This window comes from Mobula birostris, chromosome 30 (assembly GCF_030028105.1).
Source record: "Mobula birostris isolate sMobBir1 chromosome 30, sMobBir1.hap1, whole genome shotgun sequence".
NCBI lineage: Eukaryota > Metazoa > Chordata > Chondrichthyes > Myliobatiformes > Myliobatidae > Mobula > Mobula birostris.
Genome location: NC_092399.1, coordinates 4,110,907 through 4,137,251, shown reverse-complemented (window position 1 = coordinate 4,137,251; position 26,345 = coordinate 4,110,907). Strand labels below are relative to the sequence as shown.

Genomic DNA, 26,345 nt, shown 5'->3' with positions numbered 1-26,345 from the left:
GGTTTTGACCAGGAGGTAGAAGTGGTTGAGGTCTGAACTAGAGTTGGAATCAGTCAGGTCCTGTGAGTGTGTAAATTTTCAGCCATTGACTGTGAACAACGTAATGGTGTGAAATGGTCCAAAAGAAAGGAAAGGTCCAAGTTCTCTCATTTAATTAGGATTCACTCTTTATTTTAGCAACAATGGAAAGAAAATTCAACAGTGACAGAAGAGATGACTATCCTTCTCAGAGGATTTCAGCATTCTCAAACAGCTATCCACTTTCTTGGGTCAACTGCGCCAGAGACTGGTATTAGGAATATCAGAATTATCCCCTCCTGTCTGACTCCGTCAAAATCCCTTTGCTATTTTAACATATCATGTTTGGAATTTCATGCACTCCTCTGCAACTCTCTCTCTCTCTCTCTCTCTCCTGTTTTGTAACGAAGATCAATATCTATTCTTCAATAAATGCCTCACATCACAGCTCATCAAGACCTCGAGAAAGTGGATGCAGAGAGGATGGCAGCATCTAAGACCAGAGGACCCAGCTCAGATGGAGTGAACTTTTAGAATAGAGATGAGGAGGAATTCCTTTCACCAGAGAGTGGTGAATCTGTGGAATTTATTGCAACAAGCGGCTGTGGAGGCCAAGTCTGGGTATATTTAAGGCAGAGATTGTTTGGTCAGGGCATGAAGAGATTCGGGGAGAAGGTAGGAGATTGGGGCTGAGAGGGAAATGGATCAACCATGATGAAATGATGGAGCAGACTCGATGGGCTGAATGGCCTAATTCTGCTCCTGTATCCTATGGTCCATGCCATGGTAGGAAGTGATATGGAGCAGCACTGGTTATTTAATGTCCTACAGTACTAACACACCAGTAAAACTTTGATAATCTGGCATCTTATGGTTTGAAACTCCTGACGGTTCAGCATTTGACTCACTCAGTATTCTGGAGTGTGATCTGGGGGTCCTGGACGGTGAGTGAAGTCTGTGGCTAGGTCTGGAGTGATTGTGTAGTTCCTTCTTCCATTTAAACTCACTGAATTCACAGCAATTCGTTAATATATTAGTGTGCAACAAGAGAAATAGTGAAATAAAGCTGAGCTTGGTATTAGTAGGAGCACCTCTGACAGTCTAGAGAATCTGCTAATCCTGTACTGCCAGAGTCTGAAAGGTGCTGGATTTTCAGAACCCTCATTAAACAGCATCCCTGATTTTCTTACCTTACGGCTTCCCTTTATAACTATCAGAGGCATTCTCGTTGCAGGCCATTTATTCTTGGGCACTAATGGTTTGTCACAGTTCCACAAGATGATTATCTAGGGTGAGAAAAAGGAAAGTCATTGATAAAGATTATATAGAATCAGGTTGTATTTATAGCACGTATTGGATTTTCAGGCCAAACAGTCAAAAATAAAATAATGCAGATGCTGTAGATCTGAAACAAAGCAGAACACACTGGAAAGGTTTAACGCACCAGGAAGAAATAGAATTTTACTTTTCAGGTCTGTGATAATTTATCAGAAAGTAGTTGTAAGTTTGTCTCTCTCATTCCCTCACATTCTCATATTCTCTCCCATTCTCTCTCTTTTTCATTCTCATTCTCTCTCTCATTTCCACATTCTCTTGCCCTCATTCTCCTTCTTTCATTCTCATATTCTTTTGATCTCATTGTCTACATTCTCTGTCTCACATTCCCTCATTCTTTCTCTCTAACATTCTCTCGCTCTTTCTTTCTCATCCTCTCTCTCTCTCTCATATTCTCTTTTTCATGTTCTCTCATTCTCATTCTCTTGGCGGGAGGAGAAGATGGCGGCGCGACACAGCGCGCACAGCTCTCCGGTGAAATGATATCGTATTCGTAAGTAGGATGCCATACACAATTCTGATTTGATGGAGACAGACGTGAGAAGCAGAGGAACATCTGGAGAAATTTCTGAAATGCCCGGCTCACTGCCGCTGCTACTGTGCGATCGAGAATCTCTGGAGGGAAGGCCCCAGAATCCCCGGCTTTGCCTGCTGCTGGCGACCGAGGCTGAGGTCGAAGCGTTCGGCAGAGATGGCGCTTGGTACTCGGTGTCGGAGGGCTGATCGGAGCTCGAAGTTTTCGTCAGACTGTGGTCGAGCATGGCAGGGAGAGTTTTCTTCCTTCTCACGTCTGCGTGAGATGTGGGACCTTCGAGAGACTTTGAACTTTTTTACTGTGCTCATGGCCTGTTCTTCATCAAGTTATGGTATTGTTCACACTGTTGTAACTATATGTTACAATTATGTGTTTTTTGTCAGTTTTTCAGTCTTGGTCTGTCCTGTGTTTCTCTGATATCACACCAGAGGAATATTGTATCATTTCTTAATGCATGCATTACTAAATGACAATAAAAGAGGACTGTGTGTCCTCATAATTTAATCTAATCTAATCTCTCTCTCTCTCGCTCTCCCTCCCCTGTGTGCTCCTAGTTTTTTCAGTTTAATGCTCAGTGCTGCAGTTTGGGCTTTTTCCTACTTCAGGCCTTTTATTGTGGCATTTAGTTTTACTGCCACATTGAGTCCATTTCCTGAAAGTAAAGGCTGGCTGGCTGGCAATGATCTCTCAGAGCACATTATCGTAGTCACTAGGAGAAAGCATTGGCTATTCAGCCTGTTGAGCCAACTCCACCAATCAATGCCACAGTGCTGATCATCTCCGTTAATACCATATTCATGCTCTCTTCCAATCATCTTTGATGTCTTTTGTATCAAACAATGTATCCAGCTCCTTAAAAACACTCAGTGACCTGGGCTCTACATTCCTCTGTTATGGTGAATTCCACCAAGTTCACATTCCTCTGAGTGAAAAAAGTCGTCCTCAATTCAGCCCTAAATCTCTTACTCTATAACCTGAGAGTTTTTGGACATCCCAGCCAAGGGGAACATCTTGCCTGCATCCAGCCTGTTCAGAGTTGTATGGGTTTTGGAATATTCCTAAATTCCAAATACAAGAAAGACTACAGATGCTGGAAATCCAGAGCAACACACACAAAATGCTGGAGGAACTCAGCAGGTCAGGCAGCATCTATGGAAAAGAGTAAAAAGTCAATGTTTCGGTCTGAGACACTTCTTCAGAACTGAGAAGGAAGAGGGAAGATGCCAGAATAAAAATGTTGGGGGAGAGGTAAGAGGATAACTGGGAGATGATAGGCGAAGCCAGGTGGGTGGGGAAAGTTCAAGGGCTGGAGAGGAAAGAATCTGATAAGAGAGGAGAGTGTCGAGAAAGGGTAGGAGGAAGGGAGCCAAGGGAAGAAGTGAAAGGTCAGAGTGGGGAACAGGATGAGGGGTGGAGTTTGTTTACTGGAACGAGAAATTGCTATTCATGTCTTCAGGTTGGAGAGGAGCCAGATAAAATATAAGGTGTTGCTCCTCCACCCTGAGAGTGACCTCATCTTGGCACAAGAGGAGGCCGTGGATCGACACGTTGTAACGTGAATGGGAATCAAAATTAAAATATTTGGCCACTGGGAAGTCCCGCTTGTAATGAACGGTGTGGTGGTGCTTGATGAAGCTGTCCCCTAATTTACCAAGGGTCTCACCATTGCAGGGGAGTCTGTATTGGGAGCACCAGAGACAAAAGACCACCCTAGCAGATCTGCAGGTGAAGTGCTGCCTCTCCTGGAAGGACTGTTTGGGGCCCTGAATGGAAGTGAGGGAGGAGGTGTACGGGCTGGAAAAGCACTTAGGCTGCTTGTCTGGACCAGTGCTGGTGGGGAGGGATGAACGGACAAGGGAATCATGGAGGGAGTAATCTCTGTGGAGAGGGTGGGGGAAGTAAAGATATGTTTAGTGGTAGAACCTCTTTGAAGGTGGTGGAAGTTGCAGACAATAATGTGTTGGATGCAGAGGTAGGTAAGGACAAGAGGAACTCTAGAAGTACTATGGCAGCGGGAAGATGGCATGAGTATGGATTATGGGAAATACAGAAGATACGGATGAGGGAAGCATCAATAGAAGAGGGAAGGAAAGCCAGTTCTTTAAAGAAGGTGGACATCACTGATGTCTTGGAATGGAAAGCCACATCCTGAGAACAAATATGGCAGAGATGAAGAAACTGAGAAAAAGGAAATAGGATTTTTACAGGAGGTAGGTGGGGAAGAGGTATAGCTGAGATAATCATGGGGATCAGTATAAAAGATGTCGGTGAACAGCTTGTCTCAAGAGATGGAAACAGAGAGATCGAGAAAGAGGAGGGAGGTGTCAGAAATGGACCAAGTGAATTTAAGCACAGGGTAGAAGTTAGAGGCAAAGATGATAAAATTGACAAGCTCAGCATGACTGCATGAAACAGCGGCAATGCAGCTGTCAATGTAGCAGAGGAAGATTTGGGGAGTATAACTGTGGAAGGCTTTGAGCACAACTATTCTACATAGCTGATGAAGAAGCAGGCATAACTTGGGCCAATGCAAATGCCCATGGCTACCCCTTAAGTTTGGAGAAAGTGGGAGAAGCCGAAGGAAAAAATTGTTCAGGGTGAGGATCAGTTCTGCCAGATAGATGAAGGTCTCCTTCTACATCGTAGTGAATGCTAACTTAGTCCAACTATCTCCCCTCTTTAGGCAGTCTGCCCTCAGAGGAATCAGTATGGTGAATCTTTATTGTTTTCCCTCTAATGGTAAGTTTGTCCTTCCATATTTAAGGAGATCAAAACTGCATACATCACAGTGTGGTCTCACCAGTGACCTGTATAACTGGAGCAATACATGCTTGCAGCTAGTTTGAACTCCTCTGGAGCAGGTTGACATACCATCTGCCTTCTCAATTGCTTGTAGCACCTTCACGTTTGCTTTCAGTGACTGGTGTAGAAGAACAGTACAGCAGTCTTTGTACAGCAACACTTCGCGTTCCGTGTATCATTTCTCATCCGGGTCTCTTCCCCCATTCCCACACTGTTTCCTTTCCAACCCATGAGATGCTTTCTGGGTTAGCACACAGGGTTTTCTGGGCATAGGAATCGCTGTGAAGCTGGATGGGTCAGAATCCTCATCCCACTCCAGCAGCCATCGACAATTTGCCTACTACGTACATTCTTTATTTCTTGAGATGCACACAGAACAGGACCTCCCAGACCCTCGAGCCTCGCTGCCCAACAATCCCTGATTGAACCCTAATCATGGGACAATTTACAATAACCAATTAAACCTAACTGTATGTGTTTGGAACATGGGAGGAAACTGGAGCACCCGGAGGAAACTCTCACACTCACAGGAAGAACATACAAGCTCTGTACAGGTGGAGGTAGGAATTGAACCTGGGTCACTGCTACTGTAAAGCGTTGTGCTAACCACTACCTACCACGCTGCAACTTCCACTCCAGTCTGATTCGTTTCGTGCAAAACTAGGGTTTCTATTGGAGGCTTCTCTTTCAAACTAAAGCTTCTCCACTTTCAAAAGACAAAAATGGAAGATTACAACTATTTTGTGGGAAAAAAAACAGGGAAATTTACTGGGGTAATATTTATCTTTTAACCCAGAATATCAAAAGAGAGGATCTTATTATCATGTTGTTCTTTCTTGGAGCCTGTTGTTCAAAAATTAGCTGCCACATTTCCTACAACACAACACTTACAGGATGCCCTGTGGTTGTAAAAGGCGCTTAGTATATCTGAAAAGGAGATATGAAATTGCATCTCAACATTAGTCAAAAGCAGCAATGTCAATGGGTGGATGAATATTAATTTTTTTCCATTAACATTTTCCTTCCCCTTCCCCTCTTCTTCTATTCGCCACTCTGGCCTTTTACCATTTCTCACCTGCTTATCACCTTCCCCAGGTGCTCCTCCTCCTTCCCTTTCTCCTATGGTCCACTCTCCTCTCCTATCAGATTCCCTCTTCTCCATCCCTTTACCTTTCCCACCCAGCTGGCTTCACCGCTCACTTTCCAGCTAGCCTCCTTCCCCTTCCTTCCCCCTTTCCTTCTCAGTCCTGAAGAAGGGTCTCGGCCCGAAACGTCAACTGTTTACTCCTTTCCGCGAATGCTGCCTGGCCTGCTGAGATCCTCCAGAGGTTTGCATGTGTTGCTTTGGATTTCCGGCATCGGCGGACTTTCTAGTATTTATAATGTTGATGGCCTTCCTTCGAATGAAGAGTCAATAACAGAAGAGGAGGCAAAAAGAAATGGAATAAACAAGATAACAGCATTCTCTGGAGCAGCATCTGTTACATACTTGTGAACAGTATTTGGATTTTGCCAGGGCCAAGATTAATTTGATGATGGGCTGTGACTGGGAGACCAGGGGTGAAACTGCATGAATCAACGCAGTAAATTCCTTCTTGGGCGTTAAACCTGCAATCACAAAGTTGCAAAAAATTAGTGTTGAGAAGTAATGCATCAGAGCGGACTCAATAACTAGACACCACTATAAGTAAACACCAGAGTATTTGGATACTCTAAGAAAAGGAAACTAAGTAGGAGTTTTAGTCTTTGTATATACCGGAGTTCCACACTTACCCATATCCAGGTAGTAGAAAGGGTAATCTGCTGCATGAGTTGAGTATTGAGGGAGCACAAATAACCCTCCAGGCAGTTTATTCCACATGAGCTTATTTCGTGACAAATGTGTGAATATCCTGTCCTTGATGATCTGCCAAGCACAAACCAACAGGGTTACTTATCAACAGCGGAGATGTTGCACCGCAAATCGTAACTTACTGAATGCTTCTTTCTGGTCATTGACGCACATCTTCCACACCCCATTGCTTCTGGTCACTCAGCCATTAACCCAGCCGGTGTGCTGCTGTACCAGTAACGCCCGTCTTATCCTGATGAGCTGAAGTTATGTAATTTATAAACGCAAGAGACTCTGCAGAGGCAGGAAATCCAGAACAACACACACACACACACACACACAAATGAAGGAACTCAGCAGGTCAGGCAGCATCTATGAAGGTGATTAGATAGTGGATGTTTTGGGCTGAAACCCTTCACTGGGTCTGGAAGGAAAGGGGGAAAAGATGCCAGAGTAAAAAGGTTGGGGGGAGGGGAAGAGAGGGCAAGTTAGAAGGTGATGGGTTGGGGAAGGTGGAGTGAAGAATGAAGCTGAATTAAGAAGGCGTAATTTAACAGGGCAGTGGTAATTTGCCATCAGGTAGGAAGGGAATAAACTTGTTCTCTAACAACAGATTCTGCAGATGCAGGAAATCTTGAGCAACACTCACAAAAGGCTGGAGGAACTCAGCAAGTGCACAAAATGCTGGAGGTTGGGCATTTACCCAAACAGACCTTCCAGGAGAGGCCACGCTTCACCTGTGAGTCTTCCAGAGTCATCTATCATATCCAGTGCTCCCAACTGTGGCCTCCTCTATATCAGCGAGACCTGATGTAGATTGGGGAACTGCTTCATTGAGCACCGTGGCTTTGCCCACCACAAGAGGCAGGATCTCCTGGTGGCTTCCCATTTCAATACATCTTCCCAATCCCATTCCTAGCGTGAAGGTTTGCTAGTGCTGTGGGTGGGGGTGTTAAACTACAGTTGCACAGGAATGGGAAACAGAGTGTTAGAACACATAGTAGAGTGGTTGTGGAGAAAGATGTTGCTAAGCTTATATGCTACTAATGTTCTGAGCTGCATATATTTCAATGCAGGATATATTGTTGGAACAGCAGATGAGCTTAGGGCATGGATCAGCACGTAGAATTATGACATTGTAGCCATTCATAAAACTTGCTTGCAGGAGGGCAGGACTGGCAGCTCAATGTTCCGGGATTCTGTTGTTTTAGGTGTGATAGAGTAGGAGGGATTAAAGGGCATTACTATTTAGGGAAAATGTCACGGTGATGTTCAGTCAGGACAGTCTGCAGAACTCGGCCAGTGAGACTTTATGAGGAATAAGAAAGTTATGATCACATTAATAGGATTATTTTATAGACCGCCCAGCAGTCCATGGGATTTAGAGTAGCAAATTTGTAGAGAGATCACCGGCAGTTGCACGAAATATAAGGTTGTGATAGTAGGTGATTTTAACTTTCCAGATATTGACTGGGACTCCCATATTGTAAAAGGGCTGGATGAGAAAGAGTTTGTCAAATATGTTCAGGAAAGTTTCCGTAATCAGTACATTCAGCTCCCAACTAGATAGGAATAGTAGATCTCCTATTAGAGAGTGAGACAGGGCAGGTGACAGAAGTCTGGTAAAGGGAACACTTTGCATCTCGTGATCACAATACCATTAATTATGGAAAAGGACAAGTCTGGTTTGCGGGGTGAAGTTCCACTTTGGAGTAAGGCCAATTTTGATGGCATCAGAAAGGATCTGGCAAGTGTGAATTGGGACACAAGCAAAAGAAAATCTGCAGATGCTGGAAGTCAAAGTAATACACGCAAAATGCTGGAGGAACTCAGCAGGCCAGGCAGCATCTGTGGAATAGAATCAACGGTTGACTTTTCAGGCCAAAGCCCTTCATCAGGACAGATTGTTTTGTGGAAAAGGTGTACTGGGTAAGTGGGAGGTCTTCGAAAGTGAAATTTTGAGATTAGACGGTTTGTATGTTCCTGTCAGAATAAAAGGCGAGGATAATAGGTTGAGGGAACCTTGGTTTTGAGAGATATTGAGGCCCTGATTAAGAAAAAGGAAGTGCATAGTAGGTATAGGCAGGCAGGAACAAATGAGGTACTAATGGAGTATAAGAAATGCAAGAGAACACTTAAGAAGGAAACCAGGAGGACTAAAAGAAGGCATGAGGTTGCTTTAATAGACAAGGTGAAGGAGAATCCTAAGGGATTCTACAGATATATTGAGAGCAAAAGGATAGCAAGGGACAAAGTTGGGACTATGGAAGAACAGAGTGGAAATTCATGCATGGAGCTAAAAGAGGTAGGGGGGATCTTAACTGGTTTTTTTTGCATCTGTATGTAAGGGGGTTTCGACTTTTATGTTACCGCGGAGGCTAATTAAAATGATGTCTTTGTTATGTTAATCTGGGGAATGCGGCTTTGTGTTAAACGTTGAGAAAGTTTGCGCTAGCAGCTTGTTTTTGCTTTAGAGTGTGATAAGAAAGTGTAATTAACCAATTGGGATAGTTGTTATGGTTTTGGTGTATTTGAAGATACTGTATGCGCGGGGTTTTGGGGGAGAAGGCGGGAGAGCGAGACAGAGGATGGACGAGGTGCTGTGAGTCCGCTAACGGGGTCAGACCCCGAGCAGGACGTTCGGCGAGGAGACGGAGACGGACTCGTGTGGAGCGTCTGGTCGACCACCGTTGTTGGTCCCAGGCGGCCGGTCGAGGTGGTCCGAGGGGTCACAGGGTGAAGAAGAAGGTCCTTGAGCTCCAACGGTTTTTGTGCACGAAGAGATTGAACTTTGATAAGTGTGGCGCCTTTTATTTTCCTTTTATACTTTATTCTCTTTTAATTATATAGTTCCAGTAATATCTGTAAACTGTATATCATTTAATTGCATCTGGTGTATTGTCTGTTATTTGGGTGGGGTGGGGTACCTCACACAGCATCCACACAAACTAATTACCCAGTTTGCCGGGGCCGAGGCTGTTTCCCTAGACGACAGCGAGCCGAGCGACCCTGAGGGTGGCTGGGGGGGCTGCATGTACTTACTCAGGAGATGGACAGAGGCAAAGCAGCATGGACCCTTTACAGATTACAGAGGAGGACGCGTTTGTTTCCTTGAGGCAAACTAGGATAGATAAGTCTCCAGGATCCAACAAGTTGTTCCTTTGGACCCTGTGGGATGCTAGTACAGAAATTGCAGTGGCCCTATTTAAAGAGATATTTAAAGCATCCTTACCCACGGGTGAGGTGCCGGAGGATGGGAGGATAGCTAATGTTGTTTTGTTGTTTAAGAAAGGCTCTAAGAATAAACCAGTAAATTATAGGCCAGTGAACCTGACATCCGCAGTGGGAAAGCTATTGGAAGGCATTTTACTTACTGGATATTTAAATAGGGACTGATTAGGAATAGTCAACATAGCCTTGTGCCTGCTAAGTGGTTGAGGAAGTTACCAGGAAAGTTGATGAAGACAAGGCAGTGGGTGTTGTCTTGAGGGGCTCTAGCAAGGTCATTAACAAGGTTCAGCCTGGGAGGTTGGTCAAGAAGGTTCAGTCAATTGGCATTTAGAATGAGGTAGTAAATTGGATCAGACACTTGCTTTGTGGAATAAGCCGGAGAGTGGGAGTAGATGGTTGCCTGTCTGGCTAGAAGCCTGTGACTAGTGGAGTGCTGCAGGGATTGGTGCCCGGTCCCTTGTTGTTTGCCGTCTATATCAATGATCTGGATGGTAATGTGGCTAACTAGATCAGCAAATTTGTGGATAACACCAAGATTTAGGGTGCAATGGATGGCGAAGAAGACAATCAAAGCTTGCAATGGGTTCCGGACCAGATGGAAAAATGGGCGGAAAGATGGGCGTAAAAATGGCAGATAGAATTTAATGCAGACAAGTGTGAGGTGTTGCACTTTGGGAGGACCAACCAGGGTAGGTCTTACACTGTGAATGGCAGGGCAATGAGGAGTATGGTAGAACAGAGGGATCTGGGAACATGGATCCATAATTGCTTGAAAGAAATTTTAAAAATCCTCACTGGCCCATGTCCTCTCTCTAGTGTCCCACCTCCTTCCCTTTCTTCCATGGTCCACTGTTTCTACTCATCAGCTTCCTTCTTCTGCCCTTTACCTCTTCCAGCTATCACCCCTCAACTTCGTTATTGAAACCCTCCATCCACTTTCCCCCTAACCTGGTCTCACCTATCACCTGCTAGCTTGCAGTTCTTCTCCTTCCCCCACTTCCTATTCTGGCCTCTGACCCCTTCCTCTGCAGTCCAGCTGAAGGGTCTCAGCCCAAAACCTCCAGGTTTTGATCCAAAGTGCCTCATCAGGACTGGAAAGGAAGTGGGCAGAAGCCAGAATAAGGTGGTGGGAGGTGGGAGGGGACATTACATCGATACTGCCTGACTTGCTGAGTTTCTCCAGCTTTTTTCTGGATGTTGCTCAAACCATGTTCTATGTCACTATGCTCCCTGAATCCCCATGGAGGCTGCCCTGTTGTCTACTATATGGAGAAGCTAACCAGATCTCTGGCTGGATGCAAGCCACCAATGCCTTTCCTTTTGCCTCTCAGATATATTAATTGAAATTTGAATGTAGAAATTATTCTGCTAGATGGACATCCATCAAATATTGATAAGTGTTTTATGTAGTAAGTCTTTGGTGTCTTAAAATCACGCAGTAGCAATTGAATGTTGTTGTATCAAAGTACTTGTTAAACTGGAAAGAGTAAGTGATCTCAAATTCCTGGGTGTCAACATTTCTGAGGATCCATCCTGGGCCCAACATATCGATGCAGTTACAAAGAAGGCATGACAGTGGTTATATTTCATTCGGAGTTTGAGGAGAATTGGTATGTCACTAAGACACTTGTAAATTTATACAGATGTACTGTGGAGAGCATTCTAACTGGCTGCTTTATCATCTGGTATGGGGGGGGGGGGAATGCTACAGCACAGGGTCGAAATAAGCTGCTGAGAGTCAACTTCATCATGGGCACTGGCCCCCGTAATATCCAGGACATCTTCAAGGAGCGATATCTCAAAGAGGCAGCATCCATCATTAAGAATTCCCATCACTCAGGTCATGCCTTGTCCTCATTGCCACCATCAGGAAGGAGGTACAGAAGCCTGAAGGCACACACTCAGTGATTCAGGAACAGTTTCTTCCCCTCTGCCATCTGATTTCTGAATGGACATTGAACCCATGAACACTATATCACTAATTATTTATTTTTATACTATTTATTTTATTTAACTATTTAATATATCATTACTTACAGTACCTCATGTTCTTTTCTCTATTACTATGTATTGCATTGTACTGCTGCTGAAAAGATTAGAAATTTCACGACATATCCCAGTGATATTGAACCTGATTCTGATGTTACACAGAAATAAAGCCATTTCTCTTCTGCTTTGATTATCTTTTTTTGAAACATCCTGGGGAATAAATAAAGCACAATACTCTGGTGACCTGATGACTTTTTTCAAAGCTAGTATACCAGCCAAATATTTCACTGTCCTAAAGAACAGGAACCAACGTTGCATCTTGATTAGCTGAGCAGCCAGGCTGAAACTGGGACTTTAACAGTTCACATAATAAACGTAGTCAAAGAGTCCAGTTCAGTCCATTCCACGGTACATTGAGTTTCAAATTAAATCTGTTCACAGATGGAGAATAATGACTGTGAATTTACTGTGGGAAACACAGCAGCTAATTGATTAATTGACCACTGATCAACTCATAGAGCCAACTTTGATTTTGCAGATGGCTCACTGACATAGTACATTTAAAGTGGAGGTTGATAGGTTTTTAATTAGTCAGGGCATCAAAGGTTATGGGGAGAAGGCAGGAGAATGGGGTTAAGAGGGAAAATAAATCAGCCATGATTGAACAGTAGAGCAGAGTCGATGGTCCGAATGGCGTAATTCTCCTCCTGTGTCTTCTCCCTCACAATGTAGCAAGGCTCCATTTGACCCACAGTGGTCTAAATACATGAATGTGTATCCAGTTTGTAAATGATCAGGATGTTAGTGATTGTGCAGGGAAGAGGGAGTTCGTATGCATGGTTTTAGAGTGTGGCACTGTAAGCTTGAGTCCATTCCTTCTCCTAGTACTATCCCCTTTGCCTTGAACCACACGCCTGTCATTCTCTCATTTCTACCTTATTGTAAACTTTTTCTTTCACTTTTTCTATTTCTTCTCTTTTGTCAAAACATTTCTAATTTCTTCCATTTCTGACAAACCTGATTCTCTGTTCACTGATACTTCCTATAGAGGGGGAATTAGGACCAGAGGACACAGCCTCAAAATTGAAGGACTTCTCTTTGGAACAGAGGTGAGGAGTGATTTCTTTAGCCAGAGGGTGGTGAATCTGTGGAATTCATTGCCACAGGTGGCTGTGGAGGCCAAGTCATTGGGTATATTTAAAGCAGAGCTTGATAGGTTCTTGATTAGTAAGGGTGTCAAAGGTTACAGGGAGAAGGCAGTACAATATGGTTGAGAGGGATAATAAATCAGCTACGATGGAATGATGGAACAGACTCGATGGGCTGAATGTTTGAATTCTGCTCCTATGTCTAACGGACAGTTTTCCATCAACTTCCATAGAATCAAAGATCCTATTGGAAAGGTCATGATTATCTAACCCAAGGGTTCCCAATCTTTTTTTTTGCCATAGACCCCTTCCATAACCCAGGTTTGGGCACCCCTGACCTAACCCATACTGCCTTTTTGAGACGTGTCTAATTTAATCCACATCGTTAGTTGCAAAGGTTACTTAGAAACTGCCTGTTATGCTGCTGGAGTTTAGGGTAGCAATGAAGGTCCTCTATCTGTGTCTGTCCTTGGCCATCTTCTCTATCATGCCCCAGGTGTTGTCCAGCGTCCTCATTTCTGCCTCTACGGTACAGCATCACATTGTCTTTGGTCTCCCACATTTCCTCCACCCTTCAGGAGTCCAATCGAGTGCTGCCTTGATGATAGAATTGGCCTCTCTTCTCATCGTGTGACCAATCCATCTCCAACGTTTCTTCATGATGATTGTGGCCATGTCCTCTTGATGACATTGATGGAGTAGGGTGTGGTTGCAGCTCTCCAAAGGATCAGGCAGCCCTGAAAGAGGGTCTTCAGCCCACCAACTCTGTGCCAACCAGCAAGCACCAATGAACATCTGGGTTAGACCTTACAGAGTGTAACTGCACAATTCAGTGCGGTAATCTTCTTGCTGGGAGTTAAACCAGTATCCACAAAATAACAACTAATAAGTACCGAGAAGTAATGTATCAGTATATGTTCTATTAGCCACAGCACCAGAATGACTGGAGAGCCATTGCAGCATACTGCTTATTGCAAGGAGTTTGTGGAAGGCTTGCCTGAAATTCTATATAGTCCAATAACTTGACTTTGAGATTCTAAGTAGGATTGGACTTTGTCTCATTTTTACAGAATTTGATTAATGCTGATTTATTTTCAAAGTACATTTTTGTTTGTCTTTCTTTCCCTCATTTTGTTTTCCCTCTTTCACTTACACTGAATTTAATTTCATGAATGTCAATCCTGGTGTGAGAAAAGGAAAGCAAGGGCATTCTTCTCAGTTAATCTGCTGGAAAATCTTCATAGGTGATTAAACCAGAAGGTGTCATTCAAGATTTTGAATTACATCTTAATTATACCATAAAAGAAAGAAAAATAGAGGGAAAGTCAAATTTATATTAAAAAAATGGATTAAAAAAATTAACATATTCTAAGGAAATGACACAAAATCAATTTCCATTTATATGGTAGTTAAAATCTACCAAAACATCCTAAGGCACTTCAAAAATATTATCAAAAGAATTGTTGCCAAGCTAAATAGTAATATTATTAGCATAGGAGAATACAAGTGTTTTTTGTGAAGCAAATTTTGATCGGTGATTCAAAGAAGTGAAGAAAATTAGGAAGAGAAAGGTGTGAAAGTGAATCCCAAAGAGTTGGGTCTTCACACCTGAACATAGGTAACCTCTTGTGAGCAATTCATTTTAGGGTTAAGTAGAAGGACATAAAAGATCCACGGGTTTTGTAGAATCATGAAAGAACAGAGCTAAGAAGAAGCAGGAGCACAATCTAAAGACAAAGTTGCACCAGCGTTAAATTTTCATTGAGAAGCAGATTGCTGGGCAATTCTTCTTCTTCTTGTCATTAAAAGTGTATTTGGTTTCATAATATGCCAGCCTTAATTCCTTCCAACTCAGCTCCGATATCAGTGGCTACCTGGTAGCTGCTGCTGTCTCATGCCCTCCATGTATTTTAAGCTGAATATTTTAGCAAACTATGCTGTAGTGACCCTTGCACACATGTGTGGACGTGTAATATCCTCTCATTAAAAACTGAAACTAGCAGAGAACACTGTTGTTCTTACCAGAAAATCCGGCCATTCTGTCCACAGAGCTTATTCTACGAGAATCACTGATCATGATTAGGAAGAAACAACCAGAAATACAATTCTACAGCCTTTGGCTCATCACATCTATTTTGTCCATCCTCACTAATCCCAGTCATCTGCATTACATCTGTATCCTCCAGTGCCTTATTTAATTAAATCCCTGACTAAATGTCTATTTAATTATAGTGATCGGCCCTTAACCCACCATCTCATCTAGTAGTTGATATTTGGAACTCACAGCCCTGTGTTTTGAAAAAGAACTACCTTCAAATCTCCTTTAAAGCTCCTTCCTCTCACCTTAAACCTACGATATCTTATCTTTGAATCCCCTGCCATGACTACTTACCCCATCTTATAGTTTTATATACCTCTAACAGGTCAACCCTTAACCTCCTTCGTTGCAGGAGAGACAACACTCTCCAACACAACCTAGTGTCATGATCAGAATTGCATACAATATTCCATGTGAAATCTAACCAGTGTTTTGTGAAATTTCAACATAAATATCCCAACTTTCATTCTCTGCGTGCTCACCTACACTCAGTGGCCACTTTATTAGGTACACCTGTACACCTGGTCGTTGATGCAAATATCTAATCAGCCAATCATGTGGCAGCAACTCAATGCATAAAAGCATGCAGACATGGTCAAGATGTTCAATTGTTGTTCAGATCAAACATCATAATGGGGAAGAAATGTGATCTAAGTAACTTTGACCGTGGAACAATTGTTGGTGCCAGACAGGGTGGTTTTAGTGTCTCAGAAACCGCTGATCTCTTGGGACTTTCAGTCTCTAGAGTTTACAGAGAATGGTGCAAAAAACAAAAAGAAAACATCCAGTCAGCAGCAATTCTGTGGGCGAAAATGTCTTGTTAATGAGAGAGGTCAGATGAGAATGGTTATAATGATTCAAGCCGACAGGAAGGTGACAGTATCTCAGATGCCATGCATTTCGACAAATGTGTGAAGAAGAGCATCTCTGAGCACACAGTATGTCAAACCTTGAAGTGGACGGGCTACAGGAGAAGGCCACGAGCAAACACTGAGTGGCCACTCTATCAGGTACAGGTGACACCTCATAAAGTGGCCACTGAGTTTAAATATCTCAACTTTCAGATTCTATTCTCTGACCAGTGGTGACAAGCATATCATATTGTTTCATCATCCTATCTGCCTGTGTTGGCACTTTCAGGGAAGTAAGGATTTGAACCCTTAATCCTAATTTTGAACTATACACCTTCACCCCCAAGGTACCTTTGTTCAACAATATTTCTTACCACACTGCCAGTTACTCTATTGATCCTACCCCTAATTTACCTTTCAGCTTGCGAATGACAAGATTAAATTCCATTTGCCATCACTCTGCCCAGATTTCCATCTGATCCATACTCTGCTGCAGCCTTAGACAACCTTCCTCACTTCCACAACACCATCGTCGTTGGTGTCATCTGCAAGTTTACTAATCACGCTTCCTAGATTCACCTCCAAGTCGTTAAAATGTATCACAAACAAGAAGCATTCCTGTACTGACCACTGTGGTACACTGCTGGTAACAGACTTCAAACCAGGAAAGGAACTTTCCACTGTCACACTCTGCCTCCTATCACCAAGCCAAACCTGCATCTGGTTAGCTAGCTTGTCTTGGATCTTGTATGCCTTAATCATTTGGGATTTTGTAAAAAGTCTCACTGAAGTCTATACAGACAGATCACCATCCTGCTTTCATCACCTTCTCAAAACTCAACCAAATTTCCTCTGCACAAAGCCATACTGACCAATCAGTTGTTGCCTTATCCCTTATAATTTTCTCCAATAGCTTCTCTACCACTGGCATAAAGATCGCCAGCTTTGAGTTACCTGGTGTATCCCTGCTACCCTTTGTAAATAAAGGAACATTAGCTACCCTCTGGCCTTCACCCATGGATGCAAAGAAATCTCTGTCAGGGCCCTAGCTATCTCTTCCATTGGTTCCCACAGTAGTTTGGGACAGATCTCACCCAGCCATGGGTATTTTACCTACCTGTATGCATCATTATGACATTAAATCCCACCTCTTAATATTAACCTGCTCGAGATTATCCCACAAGCCTTGCTGAGCTCATGACCTTCCATGTCCTTCTCCTTGATGAATATAGATAGAATCACTGAGCACCACAGCACAGAAATAGACCATCCCACACATTCAGTCTGTGCCAAACTGTTATTCTGCCTAGTTCCATCAACCCACAACTTGGACCATAGCCCTCTGTACCCCTCCCATCCAAGTATTTATCCAAACTCCTGTAAATGTTACACCCTCTGAGTGAAGAAGTTTCCCCTCAGGTTGCCCTCAAATATTTCACCTTTCACCCTTAACCTATGACATCCAGTTTTAGTCTCATCCAACCTCTGGAAAATGCCTGCTTACATTTACCCTATCTGTACCCCTCATAATTTTGTATAGATCTATCAAATGTCTCCTCATTTTCCTATGCTCCAGGGAAAAATGTTCTAACTTATCTTCCCCTATAACTCAGGTCCTCAAGTCCAACATCTTTGTAAATCTTCTCTGTACTCTTTCAATCTCATCGATATCTTTCCTGTAGGTAGATAATCAGAACTGCACACGATACTACAAACTTGGCCTTACCAAAGTCTCATACAACTTCAACAGAACATCCTATCTCCTGTACTCAGTACTCAGATTTGTGATAGTTGATGTGCCAAAAGCTCTTTATGATCTTATCTACCCATGTCACCACTTTCAGGGAATTATGGATCTGTATTCCCAGATCACTTTGTTCTACCACACATTTCAGTGCCCTACCATTCAATGTGCAGGTCCTACCCTGGTTTGTCCTCCAAAAGTGCAACACCTCACACTTGTCTGTATTAAACTCCATCTGCCATTTTTGAGCCAATTTTATCTTCAGCTGGTCCAGATCCCATTGCAAGCTTTAATAGCCTTCTTCACTGTCTGTTACACCTCCAATCTTGGTGACATCTGCAAATTTGCTGATGCAGTTTACCACATTATCATCCAGATCAATAATATACAGTGCAGATGAAAAACAACAACGGATCTAGCACTGATTCCTGGTGAATCACTAGTCACAGGGCTCCAGTCAGAGAGGTAACCATCTACTACCATTCTCTGGCTTCTTCGGTGAAGTGAAGCCAAGCTAATGCTGAATCCAAATGAAAAGTATTCATTCAGAACCTTCCCCACAATGCTTGGCTCAGGTCCTTAAGGAAACTTAGCTTTTCTCTGGCATCCCGTTAGTCCTTCTATACCTTGAACGTCTTGGGGTCTCTTTAATTTCACTTACTAGAGATAATATTGCCCTTATAATTTCTTTCTTACATTCTCTATTACACACTCTGTACTTGCCAAGAGATTCCCTCAATGCCAATACCTTTCTAAGGATGAGGATTTGAAACGTGAGGCATTGCTGTACCTGGAATAAACGAGTTTGCTCACGGGTCATGGTTGAAAAAAACAGTTAGTTTGCCTTTTGATGAATTAAACAACTTACCTCCCCACACCTTTTAATTCAGGCACCTTCCCCCTCCCCTCTCAGTGTCGAAGGAGGATCTCGGCCCGAAATATCGAGCATTTACTCATTTCCATAGAGGCTGCCTGACCTGTTGAGTTCTTGCAGCATTTTCTGTGTGTTGCTTTAAACAACCTACTGCTCAAGGTTGGAATCTAACAATAATACTTTTGGAATTATTCAGTCTGGACATAAGAACCGCAGGAATTAAATGAGCTCAAGGCAGAGACTTGGGATAATAAGAAAAATCTTTTATTGATGAAGAGGATTTTGGGTTGAAGCTCTGCTCAGAGTCAAATACAACTACAAACATGGGAATAATTTGGCTCTGTCTATTTTGTCCCTCTGCCAGGCTAAGCATCACATGAAAATTTACAAGATTTTACCCTTTGAAATGGACAGCACTGCAAAACATTTTCCACTACAGTCCTCCTTATCGAACCACATATTGTACACAGATGTGTGTGCTTGGATGTAGTCACCAGCTAGACAACAGTGAGATGAGGATGAAGACAATGTCCCTCATTATGTTAGCTGCCATTTCGTCTAAGCCAGAAATCCGTAGTCTTACTCGTGTGATCATCATAGAAATCTAGATAGCATCTAATTTAATGCAAGGCCATGCTACACCTTTGCAGCTGCTGGCTTTTTAAGAAAATATCAAACCAAGGTCCTGCTTTCTTTCTCAGGTAGATGTCTAAGTTCCAAATGGCCATTATTTGGAAGATCTATTGCAGTGTACAGAGAAATACTTCAACACAGGAGTTGCTGCAGACGCCCGGAAATCCAGAGTAACACACCCAAAATGCTGGAGGAACTCAGCAGGTCAGGTAGCATCCATGGAGGGGCATAAATGGCCAATCAAGGGTCTTGGCCCAGAACATTGACCATTTATTCCTGTCCATCGATGCTACCTGACCTGCCGAGTTCCTCCAGTGTTTTCTGTGTGTTGTCCTGGGGAATACTTATTTCTGAATTAAAATTGAAAAGCAGCTCTTAAAATAGTCAGTTGGTTATTGTCATGACAGAGTGGAGGGATTAATAACCTAGAGACCTACACAAATGATCCAGAGCCTCAAATTGAAATCTCAGTGACACTTAAGTAAAAATGAACCAAGCTTCATAATGATAACTGCAAAAACAACTAGCTTGTTGTGAAAATGCACCAACTTCATTAATGCCTTTCAGTGAGGGTAATCAGCTCTACTTACCCTGTCTGACGTGGGTGAGACTCCAGGTCCAACCCATGTAGTTGACTCTTAAATGCTATTTTTATTTAGAGATAGTGCAGAGCAGGCTCTTCCAGCCCAACGAGTAGCACTGCCTAGCAACCCACCTCTTTAACTCCAGCCTAATCATGGGATCATTTACAATGACCAATTAGCCTACTAACCGATATACCTTTGGACTGCATTTGGAGAAAACCCATATGCTCACAGGAAGGAACGTGCAAACTTCTTGCAGATGGTGTTGGAATTGAACTCCAGACTCCGACGCCCCGAGCTGAAATAGCATTGCGCTGACCGCCGTGCTACCATGGCGTCCGAAAGTGACCTAACAATCACTTCCGAACCTAACCGAATAAGAATGGGCAATAGATGCTAGTCTTGCCAGCAATACTCAGAATCTGAAAAATGACTATGTTAAAAAAAATATATTTTTTTATTTATTGAGATACAGCGTGGAATAGGCCCCTCTGCCCTTTCGAGGTGGCTACCCAGAACCCCCCCCCCCACTTAATCCTAGCCTAATCATGGGAAAATTTACAATGACCAATTATTCTACCTCTTTGAACTGCGGGAGGAAACTGGAGCACCCGGAGGAAACCCACATGGTCACAGGGAAATGTACAAACTCCTTATACGCAGCGACAGGAAATGAACCCGGGTTGCTCGTAGCGTGAATCGTTGCGCTAACTACTACGTTACCGTGTTGTCCCGTTGGAGGAATTTACTGACAATTATGAAATAGAAACACAATGGCAGGAACCAATCTGTAAAAATCAGAGGCACTCTAATAATGAACGTCCAAGAGGGATATTTATTCTTTTGCTGAACGGACAATACATCACAAGTTATCTCCTGATTTATTGATGCTGACTGACACCTGTCACTATCACAATACTTCAATCATTACACTATTTAGCCCTCCTCCTTAACATGCTCCGTGAAAATACGTACATTATTGTGGACTTCAAGTCGGATACAATGATCAGATTCTCAAAATACTATGTAATCTTTTGAAAGAGATTCTGGGGAAATTTCTGACTCAGACTATAGGAGCCATGTGTTCTATACTACGCATTTATGATGGTAGGGGGTGGTAAAAGCAAAGGGAATAAAATATATATTCATGTTTATTTTGTGGCAGTTTTCTGTCCTTGCTTGCTTTTTTTTGTACAGAGGAGGAGGGTTTGGGAGTTGATGCTCTTGTGTTTTTTGTAGGGGAGGGGCATTTGGGGGTCAATGATCATGTTGTAGTTCTTTTTTGTGAGGGGGGGAATGGGTTTGATTTTTCTCTGTGAACTGACTTCCATAGTTTTCTTGGTATCACATCCATCTGGAGAAGAAGAATCTCAGAGTTGTATACTGCATACATACTTTTATAATAAATGAACCTTTGAACCTTTGTTTGTATCTTGGGAGCATGCAGATCATATCTTTGCTGACTGCTGAGATAACGCTCAATAATGCTTAATTGTACGTTTGCTAATTGTTAATAAAGTACAGAAATAGGGAATTTGACTTTTTGGAGCTGTGGGTGTGCCATGCATGTGTGGCCTCTCCGTATGGTCGCAGGTTGGCAGCAATTGTTTTGTTGTGATTTTGGATCAAATTTTGCTGCTCCACAGACTGTGAGATGAGTAGTTCAGATGGATTTAAGGATAACTAAATAAACAAGAGAGAGATCATATCTGTCAAGTCTTATGGGTCACTCATATTTCTTTAATAAGCTCTGCAGTCTCCTGGCTGCAGAATTAAAATTTCATGGGAAATAATAGCAGTGTGCGGCACAGTCTCTCTGCAGCCCCTCACCCTTGAGGTTAGACACTGCTGGGAACCATCTGTCCCCACCCATTCCTTCCAGATGATTCTTGCCGCAGTCATATCTGACACAGATTGCAGAACCACTTTCTCAAGCACTTTCCCTCTGTCTGCCACAAAAGGCAGTAACTCCCAGTGGCTACCCATTTCAAATTTCAAAGCTCAAAGTAAATTTTATTATCAAAGTACATTCAATATTTGTCACCATATACAACCCCGAGATTCATTTTCTTGTGGGGATACTCAGCAAATCCACAGGATCGTAACTATAGCAGGATCAATGAAAGATCAACCAGAGTGCAGATGACATCAAACTGCAAATGCAAATATGAATAAATAGCAATAAATAATGAGAACATGAGATAAAGAGTCCTTAAAGTGAGATTTAAGGATTTAAAGATTTAAGTGAGAGTGAAGGAACATTTCAATGTTGGGGCAATTGAAGTTGAGTGTAATTGTCCCTTTTTATTTACAGCCTGATGGTTGAGTCAATTCGATTTCCCATTCGCATTCTGACACATCTATCCATGGCCTCCTCTGCTACCATGATGAGGCCACACCAAGGCTGGAAGAGAAACACCTCATATTCTGTATGAGGCAGCCTCAAATGTGATGGCACGAACATCAATTTCTCTAACTTCTGGCAATTTTCCCTCCACCCCCCCGCCTTCTCTAATTGTCCATTCTTCATTCTAGTTACCCTCTCACTCCTCACCTCCTCATCTGCCCATTACCTCCTTCTGGTTAATGCTGGAGGAACTCTGCAGTCCAGGAAGCATCGATGGAAAGGAATAAAGAGTCCATGTTTTGGGCTGCGCCCCTTCATCAGGATTGGAAAGGAAGCGGGGAGAAGCCAGGACAAGAAGGTGGAGGAGGTGAAAACGCTTGTCATTAGTCAGACTGGCCTTTGGTAAGCTGCTTGGCTCATTTAACTTCATTTTAGTTCTCTATTTTTTAAAATTTTGTTGAGCTGAGCCTCTCTTTTTTAAGTTGCCCCTACTATTCCCACAGTCACCTTCTGCAAATGTATACAGTACCATCGACATGAAGGGCCAGCTATTAAAATCAAGATACATAGGCCGTTCTGCTAACAGTGTGGTGAATATTTGGAATTCTCTGCCATAGAAACTTGTGAAAGTTAGCTCATTAGAATTATTTTTAAGGAGGTAAATGATTATTTTGGGAGATTTGGGGATTGAGGGCTATGGGGAACTGGCATAGAGAGAGACCTGAGGCCATGATCATATTGAATGATAGGACAGATTGGAGGGACTGAGTGGCCTATCACTGCTCCTATTTTCTTGTGCTGTTGTGTAACAAAGTCTTTTGATCAGAAGCCACTATTGAAATGACCAATATCGTGAAGCCAATTGTGAAAAGAACCCACTCTGGATTAAAAGAAAGAGTGACTGGTTCAAGTATCCAGCGCCTGTTTCTGACTGACACTAACCACAAACTAGAATCAGGTTTATTGGGTATTGTGCAGCCAATCATCACGATCTCAAAGTCAATTTGGAGAAAAAGTTCTCTTTCAGGAAATGCTGCCCAGAGTGACCGGATTATCCTGGCTGTTACTGCTTACGTAACAGGTTGCACCAACTTTCAAGTGACACTCAGAAACACTGTTCCCTCTGAGCTGTGAGGGTGCACGGCTGCACGGTAACGGAAATGCTCCCACACACATAGCCCTTGTTGCCGCTCAGCTGGAATTTTCATTTATATGATGTTAATATAAAGTGCTGTTCTGGTCGGGTGGCAGGGTGGAGCTACATCTCTACCAAAGGATGTGTACGGTGCTCCTTTCCTCTGCTAGCCTGCAGGTCACCCTTGGGAAAGGTGTAGCACCTGATCAGGGTCACATGAAACCATGGGAGCAGGTGGTGGATGGTTGTATGACCAGCAGATGCATATCACGAGTCCTGGTATGCAACCACTGATGCCAGGTAGACAACCTCTGAAGAGTATTGACACTGCCCAGAAGAAAACAATGGCAAACCCTTCCTGTAGAATAATTTGCCAAGAACCATCATGAGCATGGATAGACCATGATCGCCAACGGCTTATGACACAGCACATAACGATGATGAAGAAAGTGCTAGATAGTTTTCAGGATGCGTAAAAATTTCCGCCTCAAAGCGATGGCTGGTCCATGCAACTTCAAAAAAAAATAAAGAGAATGTTGGATAGGCTTGGCTGATAGTTGGTTGAGGTATCCAGCTTTGATGTTTGCAGTTAGAACTCTCCTATTTTCTTCGTCATTGTGTGTAAAGTCAGATTCTCGGCTGATGTCTAACGACCATTCAATAATAGAAGGGGAGGACAGGACATCAGTTTCAAAAAACATCAGAGAGTTGTCAGACTGTCCGTGGAGAAAGAGGCATATCCTTCACACTTATAGATTTGTAGCTCAGTTCTCTTTAAAGTGTATGTAAGTTAATGCTGTGCAACTGTTAAGACCATAAGACATAGGAGCAGAATTAGGCCACTCAGCCCATCGAGTCAGATCTGCCATTCTACCATGGCTGATTTAATATCCCTCTCAACCCCATTCTCCCGTCTTCTCCCTGTAACCTTTGATACCCTGACTAATATTAACCTCCGTTATAAATATACTCAATGACTTGGCCATCATAGCCATTCATGAATTCCACAGAGTCACTAACCTCTGGCTAAAGAAATTCCTTCTCATCCCAGTTCTAAATGTACATACGAGGAAATCTGCAGATGCTGGAATTTAGAGCAACACACATAAAAATTGCTGGTGAACACAGCAGGCCAGGCAGCATCTGTAGGAAGTGGTACAGTCGATGTTTCGGGCCGAGACCCTTCGTCAGACCTTTCGAAGGGTCTCTGCCCAAAACGTCAACTGTACCTCTTCCGATAGATGCTGCCTGGCCTGCTGCGTTCACCAGCAATTTTTATGTGTGTTGCTCTAAATGCACATCCTGGTTTTCTGAGCAGTGCCCTCTGGTCCTAGAACCCCGCTCCCATAGGAAACATCCCCCTCCACATCCACTCACATCTAGGCCTTTCAATATTCAATTGGCTTCAGTGAGATCCCCCCTCATTCTTCTGAACTCCAAGTGAGTACAGGCCCAGAGCCTTCAAAAGCACAGCAAAACAGCTCCTTCCCCTCTGTCATCCAATTCCTGAATGGACATTGAACCCATGAACACTACCTCCTATTTTTGTATTTCTATTTTTGCCCTACTTATTTAAGTATCTAATATATATACTTACTGTAAGTCACATGTTTCTCCCTATTATCATGTATTGCATTGTGCTGCTGGTGCAAAGTTAACACATTTCACCACAAATGCCAATGATATCAAACTTGATTCTGATTCTTATGTAACCACTTTCATTCCTGAAATTATTCTTGTGAATCTTTGGATCCTCTCCAATGCCAGCACATCTTTTCTTAGATAAGGGGCCCATAACTGCCCACAACACTCCAGCTGCAGTCTGACCAATGCCTCAGCATCACATTCTTGCCCTTACATCCTAGTTCTCTCAAAATGAATTTGTTAACACAATTAAAATTTGTTAGGTTTATACAAATACAAGCTAGGAATCAACGAGGAGGCTCGCTCAATATTTGGAAAAACCTGGAATTAACTAACTACACTAAGTGACCCAGAAGCATCTTAGCAAAGGTCAGTGTGACAATTGAGACTGTCACCTGTCTCCTTTTGTCAATTACAGGGGACCAATGTTCTGCCAGTAATGAAAGTCTCAGCATCTACAAAACTGGAACTAGGGCTAGAAGGTTAATTAAAATACACACAGCAGTCTGGGACTTTAATCAACTTCAATCTCTCTATTTTAATGAAATGTGCTGGGTCACATATTGAGACATTACTAGGTTATTCATGGGATAAGACAGCAGGTGTTCTTTACATAAACCAGAAGAAAGTCTGCAGATGCTGGAAATCCAAAGCAACGGACATAGAACGCAGGAAGAAATCGGCAGGTCAGGCAGCGCCTATTGAAATGAACAAACAGTCGACTTCTTGGGCCGAGACCCTTTCTCGGGCCTGGAGTGGAAGTGCGGGGGAGATGCCAGAATAAAAAGGTGGGGGGCGGGCAAAGAGGCTGGCTGGAAAATGATAGGTGAAGCCTGGTGGGTAGGAAAGGTCAAGGGATGGAGAGGAAGGGATCTGATAGGAGAGGAGATTAATAGGCAGTTGAGAAAAAATGAACAGTCAGTGGGGAATGGAGGAAGGGGAGCGGGTGAAATTTGTTTACCGGGGCAGAAATCAAAATTCATGCCTTTGAGTTGGAGGGTACCCAGGTGGAATAGAAGGTGCTGCTCCTCCACACTGAGGATAGTCTCATCTTGGCACAAAAGCAGGCCATGGATGGACACACCGGAACAAGAATGGGAATTGGAATTAAAATGTTTGGCCACCGGGAAGTCCTACTTGGGCAGATGGTGCAGAGGAGCTCTTCACATACAATGCCATTTAATTTAGAATTACCTTGAATGAGGTGTAACAGGACGGTGTGTGTGTATTTAGATTCAGTGGCCTCTTTATTAGTTACCTCCTGTACCCAATAAAATGGCCACTGAGTATATTTGTGATTTCTGCCGCTGTAGCACATCCAATACATGGCTCAGTGTGCTGTGCGTTCAGTGAGGCTCTTCAGCATACGTGATTGTAATGTGTGGTTATTTGAGTTACTGTTGCCTTCCTGTCAGCTTGAATCAGTTCGCTAATTCTCCTCTGACCTCTCTCATTGACAAGAAGTTTTCGCCCTGGGAACCGCCACTTGTTGAGCTTTTTTTTTGTTTTTTGTGCCATTCTTTGTAAACTCTAGACTCCAGAGTTT

At 43.1% G+C, this 26,345-nt stretch overlaps 1 protein-coding gene across 1 annotated transcript in view; it reads right to left on the bottom strand.

Annotated features, from left to right (window-relative positions):
* LOC140190600 (exostosin-1-like) overlaps window positions 1-26,345 on the bottom strand; it is a 343,177-nt gene that overhangs the window by 37,393 nt on the left and 279,439 nt on the right. Inside the window, exons 5-7 of the mRNA XM_072247298.1 lie at window positions 6,464-6,596; window positions 6,180-6,298; window positions 1,209-1,304 (exon numbers count right to left, since the gene is read on the bottom strand). Coding sequence (XP_072103399.1) covers window positions 1,209-1,304; window positions 6,180-6,298; window positions 6,464-6,596 — 348 coding nt within the window. The remainder of the gene's footprint in view (window positions 1-1,208; window positions 1,305-6,179; window positions 6,299-6,463; window positions 6,597-26,345) is intronic.